General features: G+C 38.2%; 1 protein-coding gene across 8 annotated transcripts in view; it reads right to left on the bottom strand.

Annotated features, from left to right (window-relative positions):
• Positions 1-12,924, bottom strand: part of TOPAZ1 (testis and ovary specific TOPAZ 1) — a 60,895-nt gene that overhangs the window by 47,422 nt on the left and 549 nt on the right. For 2 of the 8 annotated variants that reach the window (XM_055558241.1, XM_055558242.1), the window contains exon 2: positions 9,494-11,933. The exons of 1 other annotated variant lie outside the window; for it this stretch is intronic. In XM_055558241.1, coding sequence (XP_055414216.1) covers positions 9,494-11,933 — 2,440 coding nt within the window. Of the gene's footprint in view, positions 1-9,493; positions 11,934-12,924 lie in introns of those variants that run through there. 5 more of the 8 variants (XM_055558243.1, XM_055558245.1, XM_055558246.1 and 2 more) reach the window with 5 other exon arrangements.

The following is a 12,924-nucleotide window of genomic DNA, read 5'->3' as shown; positions in this document are numbered from 1 at the left end:
TAAAGAATCTCCTGCCAACACAGGAGACAGGTTTGATCCCTGATTCAGGAAGATCCCATTATGTCGTGGAACAATTAAGCCCATGTGTTACAACTATTGAGCCTGTGCTCTAGAGCTTGAGAACTGCAACTAATGAGCCCACGAGCCACAACTACTGAAGCCCGTGTGCTCTAGAGCCTGTGCTCCGCAACAAGAAAAGCCACCGCTACAAGAAGCCCACGCACCATGGCTAGTAAATAGCCCCTGCTCATTGGAACTAGAGAAAAGCCCGCACAAGCAACAAAGACCCAGCACAGTCCAAAGAAAAAAGGGTTCTGGTGGACTGGAGTGAAGATCTGCTCATCATGCAGCTGCCCAAGACAAGCCTCGAAAGTAAGTTCCTTTGCTTATTAAGTGAAGTGAAAGTGAAGTCGCTCAGTCGTGTCCGACTCTTTGCGACCCCATGGATTGTAGCCCACCAGGCTCCCCAGATCCGTGGGATTTTCCAGGCATGAATACTGGAGTGGGTTGCCGTTTCCTTCTCCAAGGAATCTTACTGACCTAGAGATTGAACCTGGGTCTCCCTCATTGTAGGCAGATGCTTTACCATCTGAGCTACCAGGGAAGGACTTGCTTATTAAACCTGTTACCTATTAATCTGGAGTGATTTGCCTCTTTCTCTGGTTTCCCTCTGCCTTGTGTGTGTGTGAGTGTGTGTGTGTGTGTGTTGGGGGGACAGTTTCAGATTACACCTAGAAAACTCATGAGGCTGCAAATTATAAGTATACAGTTTAAAGAAAGGAAAAATAAAATTACAAACAAGACAGAAACATATACAAATCTCCCCCACTCCATCTTGACTCATGTCTATCTACTAGAGTATCTCCATTTCAATATTTCAAAGGTCTCTTCAACTCAACATGTCTAAATTTGAGCTCATAACCAGCACTGTTCCACAGTCCTGACTGTTCTGATCAGGGAATTGTAAATGCCCTTCTTTGAAACAAGAGAAACCAGGTATCATCCTTAACTCCTACCTTGGACCTTGCCACCATTTGATGAATAGATCTGCACTTCCTAAAATCTCTCTTAAATCCACCCCCACTTCTGGCTGAAGTCACCATGTGCTTTGATCTAGTTATTACAACAGCTCCTTGCCAATTTATTTTCCACACCAAAGTTATTATGATTTTTAAACTGTAAATCTGATCAAATTTTCTACTTAAAAAGTCCTTCAGTGAATCCTGATATGTTCTTAGGATAAAGTTCAAACTCACCATGGATTCTAGTTTATCTAGGATGATTTGTGTATGCCTCTTAACCTGGTGTATTAATTATTAATACCTCCCCATGTCCCTCTCAAAATAGCTTCATTTCCTACCACCTGAACACTAAGCCGTGGCATGTTATTTCTGTCTCTCAGTTGTAACATGCTCTTCCCTGTGGGCCTGTCTATAGACTCGTGCTTCCCTCTCACTTTTCTACTCACTTTTCTTTGCCTATTGCCTTGTTTCTGCTTATTCTTTAGTGTTTATCTTAAATGTCATGAGGACCAGGAAGCCTTCAACATCTTGTATTTTTCCTATCATATTTTATTGTATTTGTTTAATCATTTGCAGCCCTTGATAGACTAAACACTCTATGAAAATAAGGTCCATAGGCATCTAGTTGCTCTCTGTACACTCAGCCCCTAACATCTTCCTGGCCAGACATGAGGGAGACTCAAATGAATATTCCTGTTTAGGAACTTCCCATATAGGAGAAGGCACACATACATAATATCCTGAGATACAGGCCAAGAGAACTATTGGAACAAATCCCTAGAATAACATCTCAAATGTGATTTAAAGGACAACTGAATGAAAAGAAAGGAATTTGCAGATAAAGAAACATATGTAAAAGGATTCAAATATCTGACATTGTGGAAACAGTGAGCTGCCTGCGCTGCTCATCTTTTATTAGCCTCTCCTTGCACTTTTCCTCTCAACAGCCCCATAGCTGCCAAAGAGAGAATGGATGCAGATCCACCAAAGAGCCATAAAAAGCCACGCCAAGCAATTTAGACTCTGACCTTAGATGGCTGAAAGCCACTGGAGCATTGCCAGCAGTCACTGGAAGATCAATTTCTATTTCCGAAAATTACTGAAGAGGAGGATACACCAAAAGAGCTCAGGAAGATTAACTAGGAGCTAATTGTAATAATATAGAAAAAATATGAATAAGATAATAACAGTGAGAATTGAGAGAAAGGAAAAACCATGAGAGAGATTTAAGGTAATAGCATGAAAAAGATGAACTGACTCAATAAATAAGAGAATTGAAGGATGTTTCAAATTATCCTGAAAGTTATATGCACAAAGAGGTATGGCTCCAGACACATAAGAGATTACTCCTTAAAAAAATCCAAACCCCAAAAGGCAAATAGGTATAGCAAGTGTACTGCTTTTATATCCAAGTATTACAAGAGTACTTTTAATACTGCTGGTATAGTTCATAAGGGTGAGAAACTTTTCACTATGAATAACTAACTTACAAGGAAGGTAAGATTGCACATGCCAGTCTTGTTAGTAGTAATTTTGTTTCGAATTTGTGAGACACAAAGAGATGTAAAATTTTTAACTTTACCTAGAGTAGAAAAAACAAAACTGTAACTCCCATAAATATATTACAACTTTGTGTCAGTGGAGCAGAAAGGGAGAAAAATGAAAGGAAGGAGGAGGAAAGGAGAGAAGCAGACTTGGTTGAGGCTACAGAATACAGGGAATCAAAAGAGAAGATCTGAGAAAAAAGGAGAGGAGACTTAGGGAAGCTTCTGAAGAACAACACAGATCACATGAAGTTTATCCTCTAACAGAGCATTTTTCAAGGGAGTGATAAAATTTAATGGGTTCCAACCAGGATTTTTAAGTAAAACAGAATAAAATAAAAATATGATACTACACCACTTGTAGTAAGGAAAATATTATTTTTATAAATCTAGTGTCTTACATATTCATAAGTATGTACCAGATTGTAATGTAAAATGTATCGTTAGTATGGGTAACTGACAAAAAGGTTTGAAGATGACAGCTCTAGAATAATTATTAACAGAAGAAACTTGAAAACTATTGCCCAAGAAAAATTCAGAATGTTATTGCTTCCTTTCGAGATGCTAACTATAGCTGAATGCAGTCGATGTTCACTTTTATTTATATATTCACATCCTGATTGTGAAAAAGACTACCGTAAACTTACTGGGGCAATTATTCTGTAGATAGTAGTGGCCAAAAGCAGATAAGTTATTACAGTATCCAATTCACTGGGCCAGAGGTTCCCAAGCCTGATGCCATGATATGCAGTGCTCGGTTTCCTGACATTACAAATAACTCCATCAAGTACAATACTATTTATTCTAGCAAAAACAAACAATGGTTTATGTGGTCCAAAAGACAAAAAAGTAAAAATCAGAAAGATGCTTCTTTATACCTGATACTTTAAAGAGGAAGATGAGATGAGAGAGGAAAGGGGCCAAAAGAAAACAATGTTTGCTGGCAAGTCTATAGAGTAGTGGATTTGAAGCCATAGAGATAGCCAAAATGCCACTCTTCCAGCATGCTGTTTTGGGGAGGGGAGACAGATTTTGGAGCAGGTGGGCCTGGGTCCAGATCTCAGCTCTGATACTGACTGAGCTGAGTGTTCTTTGGAAAGTTAGTGACTTTGAGTCAGTTTTAAAGATAGGGCCAGTTTCAATCTCTGAATGGTTCTACTTGCTGAAATAATATATGTAGCTAGCACAGGACAGACACAAAATGTCAGTTCTTACAATTAAGTGTAAAATTGTGTACTAGAATTAGAGTGCCTCAGACACTCAGTGAAAAGGGAGAATGGACCAAAGTGAGCTTCTTGAAAGACAGGCCAAGGAGTCTATATACAATACATGAGAGAGAGAGAGAGAGAATGACCTTTACTTTTGCTGGAAACTGGTTTTTCTTTTTTTTTTTTTTTTTTTGGAATTTGGCATGGTAAACCTGGTGACAGAAGGCCAATCTCTTGGGGGAAAAAAACTAATTTTCTAAGATTCTGGGGAAGTAAGTGGGGTGGGTTTCTTGAGATGATATAGTTTACCCAGGGTACATTCATGCTAGGCATGGGTCGAATGGGACTCAAACTTTTTTCCCTTTGTTAATCTAAATCAATCCAATCGCTAAGGAGCAGTACAAATTTTGGTTTTTCTCAACCCTCTTATCTGGGCTTCCCAGGTGGTAAAGAATCCACCTGCCAATGCAGGAGATATAAGAGATGTGGGTTCAACTGAGCATCAAACATACAAGAGCATACATACACAACCCTCTTTTCTAACCTAATTAAAAGACGCTTACTCCTTGAAAGGAAAGTTATGACCAACCTAGACAGCATATTAAAAAGCAGAGACATTACTTTGCCGACAAAGGTCCATCTAGTCAAAGCTATGGTTTTTCCAGTAGTCATGTATGGATGTGAGAGTTGGACTATAAAGAAAGCTGAGTGCCAAAGAATTGATGCTTTTGAACTGTGATGTTGGAGAAGACTCTTGAGAGTCCCTTGGACTGCAAGGAGACCCAACCAGTCAGTTATGAAGGAAATCAGTCCTGAATATTCATTGGAAGGACTGATGCTGAAGCTGAAACTCCAATACTTTGGCCACCTGATGCGAAAAGCTGACTCATTTGACCCTGGTGCTGGGAAAGATTGAGGGAAGGAGGAGAAGGGGATGACAGAGGATGAGATGATTGGATGGCATCACCGACTCAATGGACATGAGTTTGGGTAGGCTCTGGGAGTTGGTGGTGTACAGGGAGGCCTGGCGTGCTGCAGCTCATGGGGCTGCAGAGAGTCAGACATGACTGAGCAACTGAACTGAACTGAGTGTTCTTGTACCTCAGTTTACATATTTTCATTTCAAACACTTTAGTTCCCAATTCCCTAGTTATATAGTTGTTGTGTAGTCACTAATTCACGTCTGACCCTTTGTGATTTGATGGACTGCAGCTTGCCAGGATCCTCTGTTCATGAGATTTCCCAGGCAAGAATACTGGAGTGACTTGCCATTTCCTTCTCCAGGGGATGTTCCTGACCCATGGATCAAACTTGTGTCTCCTGCACTGGCAGGCAGATTCTTCACTACTGAGCCACCAGGGAAGCCCCAGCTATATATTAATAGTAATTCCCTTGAATATTTGGCAGATTTTAAAAATCTCAATGATCCACTGTATAATATCACTCAACTGAAATTTCAGTATTTGTGACTGAAGATAATGCTGTGTCCTAGTACAGATTAACAACATTGACTATTACAGACATTTTCAGGTCGCTATACTCACAGGCTAACTTAAAAGTTTTACCAATTTTACTCATTATCCATTTATAAGTTCATCAGTTCAAGTCTTTAGGAATTAGTTCTAACATGCTAATGCTTTGAAATTTAATATGGACTTCCAACACTGTGGAGATCGACAATGAATACGTATTCTAACATAACTGAAATACCTTACAAATTCTCCTTAACAAGGTCTGAGACTACTTCCCCCAACCATTAAATTAACTCAGGTTTGTCCACCTATTTTACCAAGAAGAGATAGTCTAGAGCTTCTGAAAATTTCCAGGCTTAGCCATCTTCAATTTTTATTTCTGTAAAACAGGAACTCTTTGCTTTCTGCCATTAGAGTGGTATCATTTGCATATCTGAAGTTGTTGATGTTTCTTCCTTGACTCTAATGGCAGAAAGGGAAGAGGAATTAAAGAGCCTCTTGATGAGGGTGAAGGAGGAAAGTGAAAGAGATGCTTAAAACTAAAATATTAAAAAAAACTAAGATCATGGCATCTGGCCCCATTCAGTTCAGTTCAGTCACTTAGTTGTGTCCGACTCTTTGCGACCCCATGGACTGCAGCACGCCAGGCCTCCCTGTCCATCACCAACTCCTGGAATTTACTCAAACTCATGTCCATTGAGTCAGTGTCCCATTACTTCACGGCAAATAGAGGGGGAGAAGGTGGAAGTAGTGACAGAGTTCCTCTTCTTGGGCTCTAAAATCACTGCGGATGGTGACTGAAGCCATGAAATCAGAAGACACTTGCTTCTTGGCAGGAAAGCTATGACAAACTTAGACAGTGTGCTGCAAAGCAGAGACATTACTGTGCCGTCAAAGGTCTGTATAGTCAAAGCTATGGTCCTCCCGGTGGTCATATATGGTTGTGAGATCTGGACCGTAAAAAAGAGTGCGGAAGAATTGATGCCTTCAAACTACAGTGCTGGAGAAGACTCCTGAAATTCCTATGGAAGCAAGGAGACCCAACCAGTCAATCTTAAGGGAAATCAACCCTGAATACTTGTTGGAAGGACTGATGCTGAAGCTGAAGCTCCAATACTTTGGTCACCTGATGCGAAGAGCTGACTCATTAGAAAAGACCCTGATGCTGGGAAAAACTGAAGGCAGGAGGAGAGTGGGGAGACAGAGGATAAGATGGCTGGATGGCATCACTGATGCAATGGACATGAACTTGGACAAACTTCAGGTGATGGTGAGGGACAGAGAGGCCTAGTGTGCTCCAGCCCACGGGGTCACAAAGAATTGGACAGGACTGGAAAACTGAACAGCAATAACACAGAAACTCAGAATCTAACAGGTTTCAAACTCTTAGTGTCACAGATTGAGGACAAAAGAATGTATTAATTAGCAACTGGTTGGTAAAAGGGAGAGAGTTGACATTAGAAATTATATTTTAAGCTTCATCTAGTTCTAGAACCATTCATTAACAATTTTCTGTACAACTATTACACCCTCTGGTGATCAGGCCTCCATTTTTTCCTGTTAAAGTTTATTCTAGCACTGTGGATAACTGTAAAACTGGTATTTCCAATGTAGAAAAAGGAAAATACTAAAATAACTACTAAGGAAATTTTCAAGTTTATTTAAAAATCCAAACTTTAGAAGCAGAAATGAAAGAAAAAGAAGAGCTAATACAAGTATCATTGATGTTTCTGCCATGAAGGAAAATGAAGTTAAAATAACAGAATAACTATCTGAAGTAAATTTGATACTGCAAACCAAAATGGTTCAGCTTGGGCAGGAAAATCTGATATATAATTTGATACAATACATAATCCTAAAACAGAAAGCAAGAAGTGAAAAAAAAAAAAAAAGAAGGCAGTTTAGAGACGGGCAATGCAGAATTAGTTTGGCCTCAGACTTTTCCACTATAACACTCAAAGCCAGAAAGCCGGGATGAATAACTATATAGTTGTGAGAAGAAAAAATACAAACTAAGAATTTTTTACCCAATTTGTTCACAGACAATAGGCATTCTTATGTGCCCAAGATCTTAGGAAACACAACAATCAAGATCCATTGAAAAAAAATTGCTCTGAAATCTAGTCAACTAAGAAATAAATCAAAATAGTCAAGATTAAAGGAGAGTAAAAAGAATTGATGGTAAAGACTGAATCAACTTAAATATAGAATGAAGTCTTTGGAAATTCAGATTATTGATGAGAATGTAAACGTCACAAGCCTTAACAAGAAAAAACAAGAAATTTTAAGAAAAATGTAAGGGGCAAGATTGGGAGAAAAAGTGAATATGTTCGTCTTTTATCAGGAAAGCAAATGTTACTGTCTGAAGTTAGAACACAATTTTTAAATGTCATGATAACAAAACTCAAACTTTAAAATAATCTTTCATATTAGCTTGGGACCAACTGTTAGGAACTAATTTCTTGTGGTAAAGAGGTTTTTGATTCAGCAATTCCTTTAGTTTTACTTCAGTCTCTCCTTCCCCAAGTTAAGTGTAAGTAAAATTAAATGTTTTTACTAAAAAGTGGCATGATCTAATTTTTCTGAAATTATATCCCCATACATGCCTAGGCAGAAGTCTGGAATGACGCACACAAATTTTGAGTAATTAATTTGTTATTTTGGGTGGTAGGATTCCCTCCCTTTTACACTTCTATTGTAATGAACATGTGTCATTTTAATGCAATCAGCCATTATTCTAAGAAAGGGAAAAAAAAGTATAAAAAACAAACTTTATGCCCACTTCATAACACTTCTCTCTTTCTCGCTTCAATTGCAGTTCATTGTCAACATCCTGTTAACTAACAGATGTTTGCTTCTGAATGCCAGATTTGCTCTGATTTCTCTTTGCATTCCTCAAAGGAAGCATGGTAGAGGAAGAGTTAAAAGCATCTTTAATAACTACCCTTTACTGAGCTCTCACTATTCATCTAGTGTCAAACTAATACCTGTCCCGTCCATTCATTGATTTGATTCTTACAACCCTGAGGCAAGTACCTCCCCTTTTAACAAATAAGGTAAAATAATTTGCCTAAAAGGTCACAGAGCTATTAGGGCAAGGAGAAGACTCAGAAACTTAGGTCGGGCTATAAGGTAGTTCAAGTTCAGATTCTCTTACTAGTAGTGTCAACCTGCACAAGTGACAACTTGTCACCCTCATTTTTTCCACTTCAAAATGGCAGATTACCATCCTCATTACATGGTTTTAAAAATAATAATTAGTATTATCTATAGATAATAGAGCTCTTGGTTCTTCCTTTGGGATATAAAAAGTACTCTATTGGGTGATAGGTTACAAATTCTTGTAACACTAAGAACATCAAGAAGAATGTAGTATCACTAAATTTATAAATACCAGAGAAATTTAAGTCATGTACCCTTGAATCTTAGTGAAATGTGTTTTCTTATTTTGACTCTGTCCACAAAACATTCCAATATTCAAGTATTATACAAAAACAAATTAGAGCTTCAAAATTATGAAACTTAGTAAAATATAATATTAAATAAAATTCGGGCCAATCAGATAGATCAAGTTCCTGAACATGAAGGTTATTACTTGGCTCTGTTTAAAGATGATTCAGGCAAACTCACCCTCTTTGGGGACTAAACTATCATTTAAAACCATCTCCCTAAAAATAAAACCATGAAAAAAAATTTTAAGCTTTTTCCCTCTGAAAAGTAGTTTAACTTTTGATTTACTTTTAAGTTTTAATTCAAATAAACTTTTCCAAGACTTCTCTGACAAGTGAAAAATAAATTTTTTTATCTAACAAGGAAGCCACAGAAAATGGGTTAAAATATATATACAGCACTTTTCTTAATAAGTAACTTGACTGAAATGAAAGTATATCTGTATATTTACAATGATTAAAAAACATAGAGATCAATTTAAGTGACTTTTGAAAGAAGAAATCTCAGTAATTTAAAAAGCCACTTTATAAACCACCATTTAAAATTCTGAACAGCTGATCTGCTCCATTATAATTTCAAATATAATAATCATTTTATTTCAAGTCTAAGTTTCAGGATAATGACACTTCCAGGTCTCAGCAATAATACACTATATTACATTTAATAAATAACTGGGTTGAAAAAATAATGGAGCATCAATATGATCACTGAATAAATTAGTGACATCTAAGACCAAAAAGTGCTTTTGAAACCTGCAACAATAATCTGCACAAAAAGGCATATTTGAACATGCATACCTCAAGTCATTGCTTGGTTCTTTTTTTTCTGGAAGTTTCATGTGCTTGGAGTCTGTCGATTGATGCTCTTCAGCAACGTTGGGCTCCTGGCTTATCATGGGAACCTCTGAAGGAAATGAGAGTTCCCCTTCATTGGAGACTCCAAAGAGGTCTGGGTCATCTTGAATTACATCAATTAAGAGGACATCATCTTCATATGCTTTCAGAATATCTGGAAACCCCACTTTAATTTCTGAAAAGTTCTTAGTCATTTTTCTACCACTAACTTCAGAGGAAACTGCTTTGAATGGTTCTTGTTCATTGGAATAGAAGGTGGGATTTTTCTCTATACATCCAGGATCACAAGAAAATGTATTATTTTCAACTGTGAGAGAACCAGCTGCCTTATTAGAAATGACATGGCCTGATGCAGAGATGTGGTTAGATGGTTGTTTATTATTACCTTGCTTTAAAAAGCTCGGAGCAATAATACAGGAATTCTTACTGCAGAATGAGTCAGAACTAGCTTGCACTGGAATCACACTACGTTGTATACTCAAAGATTGAGGTCCTGAAGTTACTGTGACAGCATTTTCTTTAGTCCTACTCTGCCTTACCTCTGCTCCAGATAAACTGTCAAGAAGTTCTAGGGGACTATATACTTCTCTCTCTGATGACTTGGCATTAATTTCTTTTCTTTTTTCTGTTTTGTTCTTAAGTAAAGGAATTTTAAAATTAGTCAGCCGTCCTGTGTTCAGTATCTTAACTAGGTCTGGAACAACCAGTGCTTGCTTAGTAATGCATGCTTTTCGATGAACAGTTTTGCTTGTAGAGTTATTTGTTTCCTGACCATCCTGGGAAGCCACCGTCAAATTCAGTTTTGTTAAATTCCCTCTATCTTTTTTTTTACTTCCTGTTAAGTTGTGAGTCCTATTAGTCAATGGAGTATCTTCAGGAGTATTAGAAACTACCTCTGATGCACTTCTGCTTAGTTCCTCTGACTTCATTTTTTCGTCATCATTGACTATAGGTTCCTTTATAACCACTGAAGTAGGTTCCACTGTAGAGACTGAAGGTAAACAATTTAAATTAGAATCCAATTTTTCTATACTTAAAGATGCACTGTTTGTTTCTGTTACAGAACTTTGTAGCATTAATTTGGAGTCAGTTAAGTGAGTTTGATTCGTTTGATGTTTAAGAAAATCATCTTGCCTAGAACTTTGTCGCAAGGAAGCTTTTTTCCAACACTGGGCAGATATTCTAGCACATGAATAACAAGGCCAAGTTCTTTTGCCAGTCATTGGTATTGTTCTCTGACAGCTATATTTAGATTCTTCAGCTTCATTCTTCAAGCCTTCCCTAGAAGACCTCTTTTCAATAGGAAAGCAATCACTAAGTGACTTCACTAATGAATTTTTCATTGACTTAAAATAATCTTCTGGTGGATCCATGCTGGTACATCCTAAAGGCTGTGAAACATTCTTTGTTTCTTCTTTTGAAAGTTGCTCAAGGGCTTTCTGAAACACAGCATTTGCACAATGTTCAGGACTTGTTTTTTCCCCCGTTTCTGGAAGACTTAATAAAGGATCCATTGGTGACAGCGTATTATTATTTACTTTTCTCAAAACTTTCAAAGAACTTTTTTTAGCTTCTAAAATCTCTGTTTCTTTACCATCAGCACCTGTTTGGTTTCCTTGTAACATCAGCTCAGATTTGTTACACATATTAGAAAACTTCATCTCAATAACCATTCCATTTCCTTTTTCAGACACCTTCATCCTTTTTCTGGATTTTCTCCCAATACTGCTCTCCTCTATTGAATGTTTATTTTTTTCACTTTGAAGGCAGGAAAACAAGCCATTATTTTTACTTAGGTATGAATCATTTTCTTCAAGCAATAACTGACTTACTCGCATTACATTTTCTTCAGTTTGTAAAAGCTGAGGAATATTGCTTGGATCAGTCTTATCTATGAGACTCCTAGGGTTTTCTTTCTTTGACTTTGAGGAATTTTCTGGTACATGCATACATCCTCCATCAGGTTTATAAGCAAGGTTATTTTCATCATTACAATCCTTGGAATGGGAGAGACAACTGCAATCATGTAATTTTAAAATGGAATTATTTTCTACTCCAGGTGACAAGCTGTTACAAGAATATTTCAGAGTATTCTTGTACAGTTCATCTTGGAATTCAACCTTACTGTTTTGTGTAGCCTTATTTTCAGTCATTTTGAGAGCTGGGCTTTCTAAGCTTTTACATTTTTTAATTCGAATTCTTCTTTTAATACCTTCTACCAACCTTTCCTTACCCAAAGACTGCAAGAAAGCCATACTTTGAAATTCACTGCATTCCACTGTTGGGAAATATTCGGAACTGGTTAATGATTCCTTTCTTACCAGGTCAATCCCTGGCTGTGGATCATCACTTGAGGCTTCAGTAACTTTTCCTTTTTCCTTGGCTGATCAAAACAACAAAACATACCAGAGAAGATTTTATATTGAGGGGGGAAAAGCAATACAAATTAAAATTAAAAAAAAAAAAGTGAAGTCATCCATTTTTATTTCCCTGAATAGCTCTAGGAAAACATAGGTTTGTTTTTAAAATCAAAGACCTAATTTCTATTAAGGAACTACATACGAACCTGTATAAATTCTAAGGTAACTGAATAACCTCTAGCATCATCACTCCACACTAGCCAAAGCGGCTCACTGGTAGGAGTCCCTTTTTTAGTGCTGTGCTGTGCTTAGTTGCTCAGCTGTATCCGACTCTTTGTGACCCTATCGGCTGTAGCCCGCCAGGCTCCTCTGTCCATGGGGATTCTCCAGGCAAGAATACTTGAGTGGGTCGCCATGCCCTTCTCCAGGGGATCCTCCCAACCCAGGTCTCCTGTATTGCAGGCGGATTCTTTATTGTCTGAGCCACCAGGCTGCTGCTAAGTCGCTTCAGTCATATCCGACTCTGTGCGACACCATAGACGGTAGCCCACCAGCCTCCCCCGTCCCTGGGATTCTCCAGGCAAGAACACTGGAGTGGATTGCCATTTCCTTCTCCAATGCATGAAAGTGAAAAGTGAAAGTGAAGTCGCTCATTCGTCTCCGACTCTTAGCGACCCCATGGACTGCAGCCTACCAGGCTCCTCCGTCCATGGGATTTTCCAGGCAAGAGTACTGGAGTGGGGTGCCATTGCCCTCTCCAAAGCCACCAGGGAAACCCAACAATTCTGGAGTGGGTAGCCTATCCCTTCTCCAGGGGATCTTCCCCACCGAGGAATGGAAGCGAGGTCTCTTGTATTACAGGAGCATTCTTTACCAGGAGAGCTACCAGGGAAGCCCTCCTTTTATAGTACTTCTGACCAAGGCACCCTAACGGGACAAATATCTTTGTTTTCCCCCTTTCTGGTCAACTGTGCGCATCAGTAAAGTCCATGCAGATTCAAGTGAAAAGCTACC

The sequence above is a fragment of the Bubalus kerabau genome, chromosome 20 (genome assembly GCF_029407905.1).
Source record: "Bubalus kerabau isolate K-KA32 ecotype Philippines breed swamp buffalo chromosome 20, PCC_UOA_SB_1v2, whole genome shotgun sequence".
Lineage (NCBI taxonomy): Eukaryota > Metazoa > Chordata > Mammalia > Artiodactyla > Bovidae > Bubalus > Bubalus kerabau.
This window is presented reverse-complemented; position numbering and strand designations above follow the sequence as displayed.